Source organism: Castanea sativa, chromosome 12, assembly GCF_040712315.1.
Source record: "Castanea sativa cultivar Marrone di Chiusa Pesio chromosome 12, ASM4071231v1".
NCBI classification, from domain to species: domain Eukaryota; kingdom Viridiplantae; phylum Streptophyta; class Magnoliopsida; order Fagales; family Fagaceae; genus Castanea; species Castanea sativa.
Window position 1 is genome coordinate 3,671,282 of NC_134024.1, and position 18,931 is coordinate 3,690,212.

Sequence of the window (18,931 nt, forward strand, 5' to 3'; positions counted from 1 at the left end):
TTATCGGATTTCAGATTTTAATACTTATATTTTAGTAAAGGTGATAAGCGAGTAAATTCTTTTTTCTTGTGATTCCTTTTTAGTGAATGGAAGATTATTTTTAATCCCTTTGATAAACCAAAGAAGAAGAAGGGGGGGAAAAAAACATCGAGAGAATCTAGTGAAACATTCATGGTAAATTTTAATTGATACCATCATTAGAAGAAAAGTAATAATATGGATACTTATTATCAACATCTCTTTTTAAGAATAGGATGGTTCAAAATTTTGTGAAAATGAAAGGGGGATATATGAAAAAGAAATCCTCAGTGAGTAAGTTGTGGACCTTGTGGTTATTGAAGGCATCAATTATTTAGTATGCTTGGTATTTAGCCAAAAGTAATGAACAATTCATCTTTAGATTTGCAAAAGGTGCACGTACAATAGGATCATTTGCCCTCACGATCAACAACATTTTGTATTGCACAAAACGTGTATACATCAACAACAACGTTGAATGTTCGTAGGTAGAAATTTTTGGAAGTCATCATTGCTTGAATCTGAGAAGTCTGAAATGTCACTTTCATCATCTAACGCAGTAATTTCATTAATAGACTTCATGGCTCGCTCTTGCGCCTTCCCCTTTAGATGCTTCCTAGCTTTTTGGACTGCATGAAAACGGTCTAGCCGCCTTTGCATTTGATTGTTCTCTTGTTCAAGGCGAGCAAGTATGTTGGCAGGTTCATCTCTAGATAACTCGGCTGAGCGTGCCTTAGGAACTCGTAACCCGTGCCATCAACAATACACCTCCAACTCACACCTCTTCTCGTATAGGGTTGACCATGGTGGTTCTGCTACGGTGAACTCCATTGCGGTGGTATCTGTACTTAGTTTTGTAGGTTTGCCGACCATGATGTGGCCAACGTTTCCAAGACTCTCGTACGTGTATATTGGCATATTTACGAAATCTCTCTTCTTTCCAACCCATTTCCCTCCATAGTGGTCTGTGTATGTTTGTAGTTGTTGATCTGCTGGAACTTGTGATAATTCATTTGTTGAAGTAGATTGAAACTTGTTTCTACGTGTACGAGATGATGTTGAGGCGTTGCGACTCATAGCTTACTCAACCTACAAAGTTAGTGGTGTCGGAATAAGAAAAGAATTGTGGTACATTTATAACCTCATTCCACTGTGTATTCAATAATAAAATTTAATATATTCAGGCTTGTCATGTCAATACAGGCTGGAAAACCACTGCACGAATTTTTTGTTCAAATGTTCCCAATGTCACAGTGAGATTCTCTTATTCTAGGCAGTAGTTGCAAGTAGACCGCCATGACTATTCAGCCGAACAAGATTCATGTGAAGAGTATTTAGCATGCTTGTGTTTCATCTGACATGAACTTGACAAGACAATACCGAGTTGTGTTAAATGCATCATAAACTTTTCAGGGGTCTTCTGCATCCTTGAAAACAGTGCATTGCAAAATGATGCAGATCTGTGTATTGACGTGAGTGTGAATGATATGACTAGATAGGGTTCAACAGTGCCGAGCTATTGAGCAGCACATGTAGCACTATGAATATCAGTGTAGCAATGGTGGACAGCTGACCCCCAAACTCGAGAATTTTTTTTAATAAATTTAGATTTTGAATAAGGGCTCTCAACCTAAACTTGTTGTCTCCAATTATATATGTAAGTACACAAAGATGGATCTTCCTGACCAAAATGGAACAAAGTGGATTGAATGGACCAAATTAGACCAAATCAGACCGAATGAGACCAAATCAGACCGAATGAGACCAAATCAGACCAAATCAGACCGAATGAGACCAAATCAGACAAAAAAAGACCAAATCAGACCAAATCAGACCAAAATAGACCAAATCAGACCAAATCAGACCAAATGGACCGATTTTATTTTCCACTATAACTCCAGTATTAAAGAATCGAGATACCAAAGGAACTCGAGTCTCTAAAACTCGAGTTCCACTGGGCAAATATTTTTTCCCCAACTGCTCTGTTTCAGGCAGAGAGGCAGAGAGGCATGCCCTGTTTCAAAAAAATTTGCCCAGTGGAACTCGAGTTTCTAAAACTCGATTTTTACTGGGAAAATTTTTTTCCCCAACAGCATGCTCTGTTTCAGGCAGAGAGGCAGAGAGGCATGCCCTGTTTCAAAAAAATTTGCCCAGCGGAACTCGAGTTTCTAAAACTCGATTTTTACTGGGCAAATTTTTTTCCCCAACAGCATGCTCTGTTTCAGGCAGAGAGGCAGAGAGGCATGCCCTGTTTCAAAAAAATTTGCCCAGTGGAACTCGAGTCTCTAAAACTCGATTTTCACTGGGCAAATTTTTTTTTCCCAAGGAACTCGAGTGTCTAAAACTCGATTTTCACTGGGCAAATTTTTTTTTCTCCAGCAGAAAATGCTCTGTTTCAAGCATTGTTTTACAATGTAAATGCACTCAAATCACAACAAAAGTCATTCTTAATATATCACCATTCTAAACATGTCCAACCACGCTTAATTTGCAATTCTAACCATACTACTCAAATCACAATCTTCATAGAGGTACATTGGATAGAGAATTACAAGTACATTCAACAACAATCAAAAAGTTCACATAGAGCCAATACAACGTAGTCACTTTTCCTAAGATCAGCGGTCCGCATGACAAAAACGTCGTCCATGGAAGGATGCCTGAAAAAAGTAGAGTATTTACGTTAGGAGACAAGATAGTAAACATTAGGTAAACATCGAATGAACAACAATTATTTAACCGATGCATAAATTTTTGCCAACCTACCTAGTGTGGAACATGGCCGCTTGTGGAAGCACCGCGGGACTGCGGACATTTTCTGCGGTTATGCCCGGAAGCATGACACAGTCCACATGTCTGCTTCGGTTGACTCTCTATCAAATCTGCGTCCTCCCTCCGCCATCCCGGTTCTTGATCCTTATTCCTTACTCCATCCATCTCATTCCTTATTCGTGACTTCACCGGTCGACCTTTGGCCCGCAACAATGCCGGATTAGGCAACCACTTTGGCCCCATGGGATCCCTCCATAATGATTGTGACTTAGGAACCACAAATGCATGCTCATAAGTGTTAAGGGCATGGTTCAAACCATAACAGGGGAGAATATACGTGGTCGAATCAATATGTAAATAGTCACATACTCTAATTGCATGTGAACACGGGATCCCTATATTTTTCCGTTTCCCACAACTGCATGTTTTTTCCCGTAACCGAACTTCGTAACTGTGGTTTCCCCCTCCTGCGCTACACATGTTGAGTTGGGTAACTACTTGAAATATCAGCTCTTCATTGCTAAATGGCTTGAGATAGTGTTTCTCAGATTTACGCTTATTTCCATCCCACGTGGATAAGACATATTCACTCCATTTCTTACCCTCTAACAACTCATAATGGTATTCTTTGTGCCGGTCGTGGAAATATTGAACAAGTTTGTTCCAAGTGAACTCAACCAACGCGGCAATAGGAAGGCCCCGTGCACCTTTCAGCACACCATTGAAACACTCTGATATATTGGTTGTCATTGCTCCAAAACGTCTCCCACCATCGTATGACTGGGTCCACATGTCCACATCCTCGCTCATTAGGTATGTGTATGGAAGATAATCTTGATTCTTTTCCTTACCATCCCTCCCCGTCACCTTCTTCTTCTTCCTATTGGCCTCAATTTCCACCTGCTTAATGGAGTCCATTATGGTAGCAAATTTAACTACCTGACTAGCATATCCCGCTTTCAACGCCGCTGACTTTAGAGTCGAGTTTTGAAAATGGGTGTTGAAGTTGCTAGCAACATGTCGAAGACAATTTCTATGAAATACCCCTGCTTTTCCATCATCCCTTCTAGGCTAGTTTGCAATGGCGTTTTTGATACCAAGATGTCGGTCAGAAATTATGCAAATGCCGTCGTCAGGTATCAGGTGGCCAATCGTTTTTCTGAGGCATCGTAAAAACCACCTCCAACTGGACCCTGACTCACAATCCACAACAGCAAAGGCGAGAGGGAATACCTTGTTGTTAGCATCGGTTGCCATTGCGACCAACAACTTTCCCTGATATTTACCATACAGATGGGTCCCATCAATACTGATAACCGGCTTGCAGTATTTGAATCCTGATATGCATGGACCGAAAGACCAAAACACATAATGCAACAATACGGTGTGATCTTCATCGGTGGGTGTGACACGATAGCAAAACTGGATAGTCGGGTCCTGATCAATATACGTCATTAGCAACTTTTGCAACCTTTGGTAAGATTCTTCCCAATCTCCAAACATAAGCGCAATCGCCTTTTGTTTCGCATCTCATACCTTGTAGTAAAAAGGCTTATGGCCATTATATTTCGCCTCTATCAGAGATCTGAGATGCTTAATTTGAGTGGTGTGATCCTCACATAACTTGTTATGGATTTCTGCTGCAATAAAATTACAACTCATCATTCTACCATCATTTCGCACCCCAGTCGGTATACACGTGTGAGGACCCACATACACGGTGACCATCCATAGATTTTGGAGCTCGGGCTTCATAACTGCGTAGACATACCACTTGCATGACTCATGCACGCATTTCGCACAAAAATTTTTCCTCGTTGACCTAGTGATCTTAAAGTGTTTGTTTTCCTTGAGGGCACAAATTGTTAATACGCGCTTCACCTCCACTTTACTGGCAAAAGTCAACCCTTTGCACAAATTCATCCCCTCTCTCCAAGTAGACACAAATGGCATCTCAATATGCGAAGGATCAACCATATTTTCCCAAGTATTTGCAGAGAATGACAACGCAGGAGGTGCGTAGGTAGGGATTGTGTTTGTAATGTTTTGGACACTAATAACATTGTCTGCATCAGGTTCACCACCGTCCAATGTCTCATCGTCATCAATGTCCCTCTCAAAGTCCCCAAAGTCCCAAAAGTCCCCTCTCTCAATCATGTCTTCATAGTCATCTTTATCGGCAAAATCTTCACCGTTAATGGCAAGATTCTCATCAACATAGTCGTCATCATCATCGTCATCATCATCATCGTCATCATCATTGTTAACGACAGTAGTCTCATCAACATAGTCGTCGTCGTCATCATCATCGTCATCATCATTGTTAACGGCAGTAGTCTCATCAACATAGTCGTCGTCATCATCATCATCATCTCCATCGGCATGAACATCATCATCCTCTACATGTGTAGAATACTCATATTGAGCATCCGGAAGCGCAACTTGTAAGCTTGTGGTTGTTTGTTGGATATCCTCTTGCCATCCTGCACGCAGCTCCAACTGTATGTACAACTCAATGTTACTTACTTCAGCTATACTCTCCAACTTGTCAAACATGATCTTCACATGTTTGTCTTTTTCTATCAGCATATACTTGTAATTTATCCGGTGCTTCATGATTTCATTTGGCATACGATAAGTAATTTGCATGTTGTACGCATCAGGATTCTTACACAACTCTTCCATGACAAATATCTTCAATTCATCTAGGGTTTTCAACCTACGATCAACTTCGGCATAATAGGTTTTCATACCCGGCCCCTCAAATGGCAATCCCTTGTTCGCATTGGGATTCTTAAGCGGACCACCATGGTATATGATTATAACAATATCAGGCATTGTGAACCTGTTCAAGTCAAGTCCTATGTTAGTTAAATCACATAGTCGTAAAGTGAGGGAAAAAAGTAATGCAATCTTACCAATGAACATATTCAAGCCAGGTTATAGAGTGCCCATTAATATCTAAAGGCCAAGACGTAAACCTTCTAATCCTAGTGGATGGAGAGACGGAATTATCTATTACTCCATTGTGTGGTGACCTATAATGCCTAAAAGGGTTCTGAAAGAACTAGGTGGGTAAAGGAGCATGATTACATACCCATTCACTACATTCATTCACTACCCATTTCATACCCAAACCAATGATAAATAAAGTCAAAAAAACTTGAAAGATCATGATAAAAATAAAAGCCTAGAAATGATGAATAAAATTTTGATAATTACATACCCATTCCCATTCATTACATTCATTCACTACCCATTTCATACCCAAACCAATGATAAATAAAGTCAAAGAAATTTGTAAGATCATGATAAAAATAAAATGATGAATAAAATTTTGATAACAAAAACTATACAAATAAATACTCAAAAAATTAACACTAACAAAACAAAGTTCTATAATTCACAATATTGATAAATTAACTAAGTTATGTTAACTATCTACAAAATAAATGGTAAAACTCTTTAACCCACACCCATAGACAACATACCCAACTACAATGACAATCAAATTATGCAAACCCTTACCTTAGATATGAATTTGCTGAGAGGGAAGAGCAGTGAGAGTGGACAATGTGGTTTTGTGAGAGTGAGTGGTGTGAGAGAGTTATGGGTGAGTGAGACTTAGTGAGGGTGAGTGAGACTTAGTGAGGGTGAGTGAGTGAGACTTAGTGAGGCTAAGAGCTCTGTTTTAGGTTTTCTCTGTGTGTTGTTACTAAGGGTCTTCTGTGAGAGTTAATGCCACGGGCTGAGTTTTTAAATAAACATGCCCAGAGGAAATCGAGTCTATAAGACTCGAGTTACTATCATAAAACTCGAGTCTCTAAGACTCGAGTTCCATGCGTATAACAAACATAATTTAAAAATAAGATATAGTAAAACTCGAGTTTTATAAACTCGAGTTTTATCTAAACCCTAAAACGAGTTTTAGAAACTCGAGATCCAGGTGGCATTTTGTCCACCTCAGCAAGCCCAAAGCGAGCATAAAGCGAGTTTTTGAGACTCGATTTATTATGTGAATCTCGAGTTTCAAAAACTCGAGTTGTTATTTTCCTTTATAGTTTCAAACAATGCCTAACTTACTATATTCATGACATCCACATTGCTAATCTGCACATTCCCCCGACCCAATAAGGTTTAACTGTTTAAGTGAGAGATTTAGAAAACAGGATCGGTTGCTTGGGCTGAGAAAACATGGGCCTTTAAAACGGCGGCATTTCCAAAAAGGATAAATGAAAGCATCGTCATTTGGGTAATTCAAATAACGACGTCATTTTTACGGAAAAAGATTGATTGAACTTCCGACGTCGTTTTAGGTATGATCTCTCTCTATTGAATTCTTCAAATTCCATTTTCTTTTTTCTTTTTTTATAATATTGGTAATACACCTAATTGGTCATGAACTCATGATTTCACCCTCTACCTAGAACTAGACCTTTATTGGCAAATTCATTCCAAAGTAGTAAAGCCATTAGTCTCTATTTCATAAACCAAGACTACATGTCTAAATTGCCTCTTCAAATCCCACTGTATTTGGCTACAGTGTTAGAACAAGGGCAGTCAAGAACGCAAGATCAGTAAATTTCATTAGATTTTCTCAGTCAAAACTATACAGTAGAAATGCTTAATTTCCTGCTTCTACTCATGTTAACTGCATGTTGTCTTTTGCATTACCATCATACGTTGGTGGCTAAAGCTTCATGACTGCTTTCCTACATGCCGTTAAATATTCATATTTCAGGTACTAAAGTAGAACTTGACCCAAATTTTAGCGGCCAATAGTATATTTTCACTTTTTATTTTTATCTTTGAAGTAGCTATGTAATTAAGTTAAACTATTTAACTTATTAACTTTAGTTTATTACATTTTATTTATTAACTTATTATGGTGTTGGAATTTGGAACTTTGGAAAGCATTTTCCTTTGCTTATATTTGATAGTTCTGGTACTTGGTTGATAACTAATGAATTTTGGATAATTTGTTCTGTAAAAAAAATATATATATAATTCTTTAGCTAGTGGAGATGTAGTCCTGTAGGGTGTAAAAGTTGTGCTAATAACATAACATATATGCTATGTTATTATAAATTTATAATTAATCTTGATCCAATCCACAAAGTCCCTCCACTAATCCTGTGTAGGATCTTGATTCTGATAATATCGGTGGCCTTGAGCACTAAGTGTGAACTATGGGGCTTTCTTGGATTGGGAGGTCCTCCCTCAATAATTATAGCTTAGGTGGAGATTGTTATGTTATTCTCATTGTTTGTGGTTAATTTCTTCTTCATGACATTTTTTTCTTAGGAACTTCGATTTATTGTTCACCTGAAAATATTATGAGGTTAGAGAAGTGTTTGGTTCTGTTCCTCCACTACATATCCAGGACATGGTATTCAGTTTGTCCAATAATACAAAGGTAAAGTGGTTATTTTGTTATTGGAATTCTCTATTTTATGTTTATTCCTTTGCCATTTTTAGGGCTTTTTTTTTAATCCAATTTGATATTTATTTGGCTGTGTCATACCATATTTGACATTTATTTTAGCTTCTTGTATTTCAAATATCATAATCAATATTGTGTAGTTGACTGGGTGTGTGTGGATAAGCTCACTAAAAATAAAATAAAAAATGCACCAAGGTAAATAAGTTCTATCTGTTGGAATCAAGGCACTGAAAACGGGGTGATTATTAAGTAATCTGGGAGTATACTCCCTCCCTCTCATATAGGAGTAGGTCTCATTCACCATGGGGTCCACCTCCATATGAGAGGAAGATATTATACTTCCGGAATATCTAATAAATTTCTTTGAAAACGACCACATTTTTGGTATACTTAATTGTGCGGATTGGATGGATATGGACAAATAGACCACATTGAAAACAAATGGAAGTTAAAAGGTGTTAAACTAGATGAGCAATGGGCCTTCTAATTAGTTAGAGCTGAGCTATGTCTCTGTAAGCTATAAGTTATCTTGGACTCAAGGCTCCGCTAAGGTACGAGTCGTGTCACATTAGTGTTTGTGGAGGAATATTGAAAAAAAGAGAAGGGGGAGAATTGGGTTAGAGGACTTGCTCGACTAATCAGGCCCTGTTGAACAAAAGCACAATATGGAAGAGTAGAGAACAAACAAAAATTTATTTCAAATTAATAATAACACACTAGTACCTCAAGGTCCTAGACACACTTCAGATTAATATTTCACTTGTACTCACTTCTCACTCAATGAACAATTATGCAAGGTTTTCAGACCCGGATCGTTCAATGAACCGAAAAAAAGAGAGGTTCAAGGTTTTTAAGGTTGAACCGTGATAATTTCATAATTAATTTAATAAATAAATAAATATATTAAATTAGAAATAATAGAAACTTTGACTAAAATAAGAAAATATTTAGGTACCAAAAACGTAATTTTATAAAAATATTTTTTTTCATGAAGCCTACGTCTAGCCCATGCCTTAGGCACAAATTAAACCAAGCCCATGCGTTAATGCTCAAGCCCATTAGAACAGTCAACTGTCCAATAAAATTTAAAAGTGGGAAACAAAAAAGATAGAAGGACTTAGAGGGCGTTTGGATAGCCAAAACGTGCGTCCACGTCCAAAATTTTTTTTTTTTTTTTTTTCGCGTGTTTGTTACTGTTCATTGTACATGAACAGTGATTTTAGGCCAATGAACAGTAACTTTTGGCATTAACAGTGTTTTTTACCAATTTAAAAATTATTTTGCTACAGTGTTTTCAGTTTTCAGCAATAAGTTCTATCCAAACGGGCCCTTAAAAAGAAGAAGCTAGAAGTCTACTCATTAAATAATAGCCTAAATACAAAACAAAGCCCAAGAATAAAGTGGTTGGTCAGTGAGTAGATGACAGCCAAGCATTTCTTCACCATCTCCATCATCTGCAAAGCAACTCTAGAGTCCTCCGTCCAGACACAGAAACTGAAAAGGCAAAAGGCAAAAAACGCAGAAAAATTAGAGATAATGTGCAAGTGAGACTAAGAAAAAGAAGAGAGGCAATGCGATCTAAAGGTCTAACAGCATCTCATGGTGGTTTGTAGCATCAACAATGGTGGTAAGTACCAAAAATAAAATCCAGATCTAAACCGCAAGAACCGTCAACAGTTCTCAAACCCGGGAGGTTCGATTGCAGTTTGGACGGTTCACTGCTTTCTTGTATAGGCCGGTTCCTGAGAGTTAAAAACCCGTATTGATAAACGGTTTCCAATTAATACGGTTGGACCGTATGGTCCGGTCTAGGTTTCACAACCTTGCACCTATGCACTTTACTGAGCACACTCACTTTTATATAGACACTTAGACACTCACACTCGGAATTGGTGTTTTGTTTCCCACACACAATGGGCACCCTACCTAGCTTCCTCCTATATGTACTTGTTTTAAGTCGGTTAAGCCACCGACTTTGATATTTCTACACAATTCTTTTAGTAACAGTAAAATGCTACCTAGCTTCTAGTGTCTTTTACCTTCGGTCTGTATAGTTCCTGTTCCATAGGCTTCTAGTTTCAAATTTCTTCCTTGTTTCTTGCCCAGGACATCTTCTATAGAACAGTATTGAAATTGTGGCTCAAGTTTTACTATCGAGAGGAAAACTAGGAAGTATCTCCTAGGAAAGCATATAGATCCATTAGGAATTAACTAGGATAACCTCAAGGGGCTGGGTTGGTTAAGTGGTTCAAAAGGTTTCATGATATCAATGAAATACTGAGTTCAAAACCTCCCGCCAACATCTTGGGGCCACCTTCAAAGAATTTCTCTTTGTAATAATCCAATGTGTGGGATGGGGGATTGCAGATGCCCAAGAGAATATTAAGAGATTTAGAAACCCTTATTTATAAAAAAAAATAATATAAATACGTGATCAGATTCAAAACAGAAAATTTAAAATCTTAATCACAAAATGGACTTTCTCCATTTCAACTGAGTCCACTGAGATGTAAACAATAAGAGAAATTATTCTAGAACCCTCTTCCCCTTGTCTTTAAGCATGGGATCAACATGTTCCGTCCGTCTTTCAGGGTGAGAGTCCTCATTAGAGCTGCCACTTGTACTTGGTCTTGCTTCATTATAGTGTTTTTGCCTCCTCTTGTTTGTATTATCAATCGTCAAGTTCCAGAAGATAATCCAATTATCAGACAAGGATTTCACGAGGTACGTTAATATTTCCTTCTTGAACTCTCTCTCACAGAGCTTGTACGTGAAACCATGGCTATGCCCCGTGTGCTTGTACATGGGAAGAAGACCACACTTCTGCGCTGCCAAGCCTGGGCAGTTAGTTGCAAATGAAAACTTAGCAAGAATGCAATGATTTAGCCAATCTGGAAGCGACCGGCGTGGTATATAGGACAACCAAAAGAATCCACCTGTTTGTGACAGCATGAGATCTTTCTTAGTTGGACAATAGATACGGCAAGGCTTCACACTACCAATATTGATTTCGAAATGATAAATAAGGTTGTAGGAAGTTTCTGAATCAAGAATGTCTAGGAAGGAATTCTGATCCTCGTTCAATTCAAAAAAGGCATATAGAGCAAATCCTATCCAAGTATTATCACTGCACAAATTTCTAATTAAATTGACTGCAACGTGGGCAAATCACTCTGATTGCTGAACCAACCTAGATCTTCATATTTACCGAAACAAAAATTATGGACAAGGCAATGATCAAAGTCCTGTAAAACAAAAATATTGTGTGTTATTAGAATAATGGTTAAATGATTAAATTAAAAATTTTCCTAACATCTTTAAACTTTTGAGACAAAAATTGTAGTTTATCGCATTGTTATTTGATTCCGTTTTGTTCCGACTGGAATGGCCGGAATATTTCGTACCGGCATGCAAACCGGTACCATAATACCCCTGTTCCACCTCAAGTCAAATTTCGGCCTGTTTCAGGGTATTTCGGCCATTCCGGCCAATTTCGGCCGGTACTAGATTTTGGCTTAAAATAAAAAATAAAAAATAAAAAATAAAAAAAAATCCTACCTTCTTCTTCTTCTTCTTGGTTACGGACCGTTCTTCTTGTTTTTCTTCTTCTTCTTCTTCTTTTTCTTCTTCTTCTGGTGGGTTTCGGTCTTGCTGCCAGTTTGCCTTTCCTTTTCTTTTTTGTTTGTGTGCTGTACAGGTAATGTATGTGACTATTTGTCAGCCTCCTTACTCTTCCTTAAATGCTATATCCTTTGTTTTAAATTTTTTATTTGTTTTATTTTGCCAGCCCACATACTCCTCTATTTTGTCACTTGTGTTTTAAAATTTGAATTTTTTCTTTGTTTTGTTTTTGTGAGCCCCACGTGACTAACAATAAAAATGAATGTTCCAGCCTTAACCCTCTTCCACTGTTCCAATCACTAATATTAACATCAACTTTTTTTTTCTTCATATTATTACTCTTATTATATTTTATAAATGATTGAACTAATACTTATTATTATTATTATTATTATTATTTGGGCTTAAAGATTACATATTAGTTGAAATATGTACTTATAACTTCTTTAAAACCCTTAATAATTTATATAGGTTTTTTTTAATTAATAATATATATATATATTTTATTATAAAATAACATAACTCCAAAACACCCTGAAACGGTATACCGAAATAGGTCGGTATCAAAATATTCTGTTTCAATTGGCAAACCGAAACGGAGTCCGAAACAGTATTCATAACATTGGTTTATCTTTATCGTGATATGATCTCTCTCCATTTGAATTTGATTCATTTTATAAATCAAATTTAATATAACATATCTAAATCTGTATTCAATGCAAAATCATTTAAAATTGTGCACTATTATATCCAAGAAATATAAACAATCGTAAAATTGAGCATTTTCATGGTATTAGAGTAAATAATCTAAGTTTGATATATGTCTCCACTCTACCTTTTATTTAAAAAGTTAAAAAATCTTACGTTTTGGCCTCATTTATCAAGGGAGAATTTGAACTACACCTAAAAAGAAGTATTAGAATAATGATCAAATGATTTAGTTAACCATTTCCAATTTGCTAAGCTTTTGAGATAAATGATAGTTTATTAATTACCAGCAGGTTGCTTTGGCAGTGTTGATCCTTAGCTTCACTTGTTTCCCCTTTATCAATAGGCCTTGTAATTTCATAGTGAATTTGGTTTTCATTGGAGCTACTAGTTCTTCTAGGTCCTGTCTCATCATCATGGTCTTGCTTCATTTGCAACTTACCTGCTGTCACTTGATTGACGATATTTTTACATAAATATTCCTTCTGACAACAATTTCTCATCTCCCCAAACCAGTCATCATTCACATGTAAGAAACGAAGCCCACATTTTTGCACCATCACACCTGGCCAATCGCTAACAATTGAAGCTTTGATGCAACCACATTGATTGAACTCATCCGGTAACAACTCACGTGAAATACAGGACAACCAAAGAAATTGCCCTTCCGTATCTAGCCACATGAATTCTTCATTATTAGTGAGATGGATGAGTAAATGCTCCGGACCGGCTACATCAGTTTCTAAAAGGCAAATAAGGTGGTGAGAAATTGTTGAGTTAGGATTTTCAAGTATCGCAGCTGTTTGATGCTCCTGGATTGAAAAATTAGCACATAAAACAAGCCCCATCCAATCAATGTCATTGTCGAAATATTCGGGTACATAGATTGTCACTGACGGCTCATTACTTTGACTGCTGAAATAAGGTAAAACGTCTACCAGAGGGAAACATCCAAAATATTCAAAGCATCCATCCAAGTCCTGATATTAAAAAAATAATAATGATATTAATAAGGTATGCACTTGAGCCACAGACCAGGGTAGAAAATTAGAGGTGTTCATCCTGCATTTCAAGCAATGTAAATAGTAATGTAAAGGGCATAGTAATTTTCACAATCTTTTTTACAATTGTTGACATAACATATTGTGATTAAAGTAACATTACTTTCACATAGGTCTATCACTTACATTGCTTTTATTAGCATCAATCACAACATGACACTAAACAGCTGTAAAAAGGACCTTGAAAATCATTGTGTTCCTAAGAAAATACTCAAAATTTCTTACCAGCTGCTCAATGGGAACTTCAAAAGTTCTAGCAATCATTCCAGTAGTTTCAGTTCTTTCTGAAATCGTGTCAACATCATAATGCACAGGTTCTTGTTTCAAAAGACATCGATTGAAATCCTGATATTGAGAAATCAAGGTGTAGAAATATTGTAGTTCTCGCTCAAATTGTAACTTATCATGCTTGTGCAAAAGACGAAGCCCACATTTTTGCACTATCACACCTGGCAAATCACTTACAAATGAAGCCTTCATATGGTCGCACTGATTCAACATATCCTTAAATGCCTCACCTGGTATGTAGGATATCCAACTGAATCCACATTGATTATATAACCAAGTTTTTTCTTCATCATCGATGCGGCAAGAATGGATTTGATCCAGACTAGCGCTACTCAACTCAAATTGACAATATAGGAAGTGAGGTGAAGAAATTGAAACCATATTTTCAAAAATGGTGTCATCCCTATCAATAGAAAAAGAAGCATACAGTGCTAACCCCATCCAATTGCTGTCATCATACAAATTTGAGGTTATGTCAATTGAGATTGAGTACCCAAGACTTTGATGGTTAAACCACTTTAGAGTTCTTCTTGTGGGGAAGCAAAAATTATACAGAGTGGACGGATGAAAGTACTGAAAAAAATAAAATAAAAAAACAAAACAATTCAAAGCACGTTAGCTATTTAGTAAGAGCAGTGATAGCAAGTTAGTTAAAATTTCTCCCAATTTTAGGATAAGACCTACTTTTCCAGATTTAGCTAACTACTTTTCATTTTAACCCACATTAGATTCTTTATTCTAAACCATATTTTATTTAAATATTATTTCTTCTTTCATTCTTTTATTATTCATCTCACTTATCAAAACAACTTTATAACAATTACCAAAACACAAAAACAATAAATAAATATTTAAGAAATGAATATTACTCCCTAAAGATTGGAAGCAACTATAGCTAAAACCCATCTTCGGAAGAAAATGTGTACGTAAGCTGGTGTGGGTTGATTTTTGGATGTTTTTAGTTTTGATTACCAATATTCACCGCATTCTCTTTTAGGAAATCTATTACCAATACTCTAAAAGCGCGCTTTGCAAGCACCCCAAAAAAGAAAGCCTAGTTCTAGAGCTTTGAACTTTTTTTGGCGGGCTTCTCACACAAAAATAATTTCTCTTGTTTCTTATGGTATTTCTAGCAAATAAGCAATTAACAAGTGTCCAAGTGCAATCTAGCAAATAATTTCTACTCTCTTTTTTTTACAATACTTCTAGCAATTAGATCCGCTGTTTGAAAACAACAAAATCGCAATTTTAAAAGTTACGTTTTTGAAAACATGATTTTTAAAAATGCAATTGATTGTTTGGTAAAATTTGTGAAAATATTGTTGTGAAAAATTGAAGTGCCAAAACACTTTTTTCTAGCAATTTTAATTTGAAAGGGTAACCCCATGAGCAACAATTTGAAAATGCACATTTCCTCCGGTTTTAAAAACATGATTTGCTTAAAAACAAAATGCCATTTGTTTTTCATTTTCATTTTTATTCAAAAAAATAGCAATTTTAAAAGTTACGTTTTTGAAAACATGATTTTTAAATATGCAATTGATTGTTTGGTAAAATTTGTGAAAATATTGTTGTGAAAAATTGAAGTGCCAAAACACTGTTTTCTAGCAATTTTAATTTGAAAGGGTAACCCCATGAGCAACAATTTGAAAATGCACATTTCCTCCTGTTTTAAAAACATGATTTGCTTAAAAACAAAATGCCATTTGTTTTTCATTTTCATTCAACAAAATCGCAATTTTAAAAGTTACGTTTTTGAAAACATGATTTTTAAAAATGCAATTGATTGTTTGGTAAAATTTGTGAAAATATTGTTGTGAAAAATTGAAGTGCCAAAACACTGTTTTCTAGCAATTTTAATTTGAAAGGGTAACCCCATGAGCAACAATTTGAAAATGCACATTTTCTCTAGTTTTAAAAACATAATTTGCTTAAAAACAAAATGCCATTTGTTTTTCATTTTCATTTTCATTCAAAATCGCTCCCCCCCCCCCCCCCCCCAAGAAATCACAATGCTAAGCGGACTCTAAAGGTTTATATAGTTAGCTATTTTAAAATGTGAATTTTGAAAACACAATTTTTAAAATGCAATGAAGTATTTGATAAAATCTATTTAAAAAATAAATGTTGTTATGAAAACAACAGTGCAAAAACGTAATTTTGTTTTTAAAAAAGTATTTTTAAAATAGAATCTCGTGAGTTACAATTTGGAAACACACTTTTTGTTCGAGTTTAAAAACACAAGGGGAAACAATATAAAAATGTTAAGTGTTTATAGCCTATTTCAAATTCAGTCACAAGTTTTTAATTTAGAGAATCAAAATCCCAAACTTAGGAATGCTCTTGGACATAAAAATAAACCGCTCAACCCATCAAGGGTGAGTACTCCAAGATTACCTAACAACTGGTTTTGGCGGGTCCAAATGGCTCTTCTTTAGAAAAGTTTCTAATAGTATCAAAAAAATTCAATAACTTATGAAACTGTTTCAATTTGAAACCCTATCAATCTCCACTATTCATTTCCATTATCCCAAAAAGTAATGAAGTCGAGAAAAACGTGAAACCATTAGTAAAACTTTGTGTTTCACCTAGGTAATTGGCTTCAGTTTTTGGGCAATCACTTTCTCACTTTATGTGAATTTTTCTCTCTCTAAATGGAGCTTTCTTTCTCTACCCTCAGTGTTCATTGGCTACCAAATTAATTAATGAACCTACTTCTATAAAACGCAAACTTTAACCAATGGCTTCTCACTTTTTTTTTCCCCTCCATTATTACCTAAAATAAGGAACATAAATAATGGAGATGGTAATAAGCTTCAAATTAAAGAAATTTTATAAATTTGGGGCTCTAATTGACAAAATTAAAAACATATGATCTGATATGGCATATGGCATAAACATTGGACCTTTTATGTAATTTTCCCAAACATAATTTTCTTAAGGATACAAAACCAAATGAAAAGTTTTCCAGACTTAAGAATTCTTACCCGGAACTGATTATCAGGGTATGGGTCATCCTCATAAGAATAATGTGCAGTTCCACTAGTCTCCCCTTGAGAAATGAATAACCTTTGAGGGTGTAGGTACTCACTAGAGCTCGTAGCTTCAATGAATATCTCTGGAAAGTTGTCCCACATCAGGTATAATAATTTGGGATTGCAAGAGTAGTCAATTAGGAACCTATCAAGCGGGGCAGAGCATCGTGCCATTATACGTGTTAACTCTTCCATGTTGTGCCGGTATACATCCTTGATCACACTGCTTTCCACATAGAAATCTAGCGCAGAGCTACCAAACGTGTAATTAACCGTTCTGTTTTGACTCCAATAATGTGAATGCGTCGTATATGGAATGAACAATACCCAAATGAATGCACGATGTCTTAACGAAACTAGTTCGTTGTCTTCACCTATAGGAAAACTGCACACTAAACGCTGGGGACAAAAGCTGGCCTCCAAAAAACATTCGAATGGGAAGAGATTAAAAGTTCCCGAATCAAAATTCTTACGAACCTCAGTTGGATGCTTGGTAAAGACATAAAGACCACATAGTGCAACCCCCATTAATTCCACTGAATTCTCTTTAGTTTGATGGTAAAACCACCGTGGGATTTCACGCTCAGCAGAATAGCCGTGGAGAATTTCCCCATCTTCGCAATTTTTCTGGAAAACATATAGATATGTAAGTCAAGAATGATTTTTTTTTTTTAATAAAAAAAAAATCAATTAAATAAAGTTACATTATGTTTTAGGCTAACTTATAAATTACACTTTTTAACTTTGGGCATATTTTCAATACAATATATTAACCTACTAGCTAAACATGCTAGAGGTTTATCAGTGTGGATGGAAGATGTTTTTCCATGTCTCAATGCTGTTCTTTTAGCCAATCATGGCCGATTTATTTTCTTTAATACAAGTTCGAGGTCTTTCTACTTAAAAAAAAAAAAATTGTATGCAAGTCTAATTTACTTATAAACAATGCTTTATTTAGACCCTTAAATTTTAATTATTTTCAATTTAGACCCTCCATATAATTCTATCCAATCATACCATAACTTATAGTATTTTTCACTTTCCAAAATGACAACATTTTTGGCAGACTTAGCGACATGGATTGGATGTATGTGAACAAATAGACTACATTGAAAATGAATGGAACTTTTTTTTTTTTTGAGAAGAGAAAATGAATAGAACTTAAATGTGTTAAACCGGATGAGCGATGGGTCGTCTAATTAGTTAGAGCTAAGCTATGTCTCTAGAGCATTCACATTGGTGGTACTAAAATACTATTTAAGCACTCAAAACACTAAAAACGTGCTACATTGGTTGTGTTAATATAGCTAAAATTCTATTTTAGCACTCAAAACACTAAAAAGCATGCTACATTGGTGGTGCTATAGTTAAAAATATTTACAAACTAGCTACTGTAAATTGCCATCTTTGGTAGTTACTGAAGCAAAAAATTATAAAAAAATAAAAAAAAACAAAATTGTTTATTCCATGTCTATCTCTTCTCTCGTTAAAAAATGTTCTCTCTCTTTTTTCAATCTTTAGTCTTCTCTCTTTTTTCTCTCGCATCTACTCTAATCGAACAAAGCATACATGTATTACACATCACTTTATTAGAGAGGTTGTGGAAGTGATGAGATTTAACTTAAATATTGCAAAGCTGAAGACTTCTTGGTTTGGTTAGAGAGTTCAAACAACAGTTTTTAGTGTTTGAAACTGTTGGCCCAAAACAATATATATGTTTGGTAAGAGAGTTTAATAAAGAGTGTTTCAGTCACATTTTTCAATTAGAGTGTTTAAAGTGAGACTCAAATGATGTTGACAACACATAAAACACACATTTTTTTCTTAAAAAAAATGCTCATACCAAACACTCAATTGTCTTTTCACTTTTGAAAAAATATGTTATTAAAAACATGACACCAAACAAATTTTTTGTATTATGAGTAATGTAATTTTCATATCATTTTGAAAATTGATATCAAGTCAGAATGTGGCTTGAATTTTCA

The 18,931-nt window shown here is 35.6% G+C and overlaps 1 protein-coding gene across 1 annotated transcript in view; it reads right to left on the minus strand.

Moving 5' to 3' along the window:
- Positions 1-10,649: 10,649 nt before the first annotated feature.
- LOC142618603 (uncharacterized) overlaps positions 10,650-18,931 on the minus strand; it is a 32,487-nt gene continuing 24,205 nt past the window's right edge. Inside the window, exons 7-11 of the mRNA XM_075791547.1 lie at positions 16,899-17,573; positions 13,849-14,484; positions 12,850-13,542; positions 11,792-11,922; positions 10,650-11,478 (exon numbers count right to left, since the gene is read on the minus strand). Of these exons, the coding sequence (XP_075647662.1) occupies positions 11,812-11,922; positions 12,850-13,542; positions 13,849-14,484; positions 16,899-17,573 (2,115 nt within the window). The 3' untranslated portion in view covers positions 10,650-11,478; positions 11,792-11,811. The remainder of the gene's footprint in view (positions 11,479-11,791; positions 11,923-12,849; positions 13,543-13,848; positions 14,485-16,898; positions 17,574-18,931) is intronic.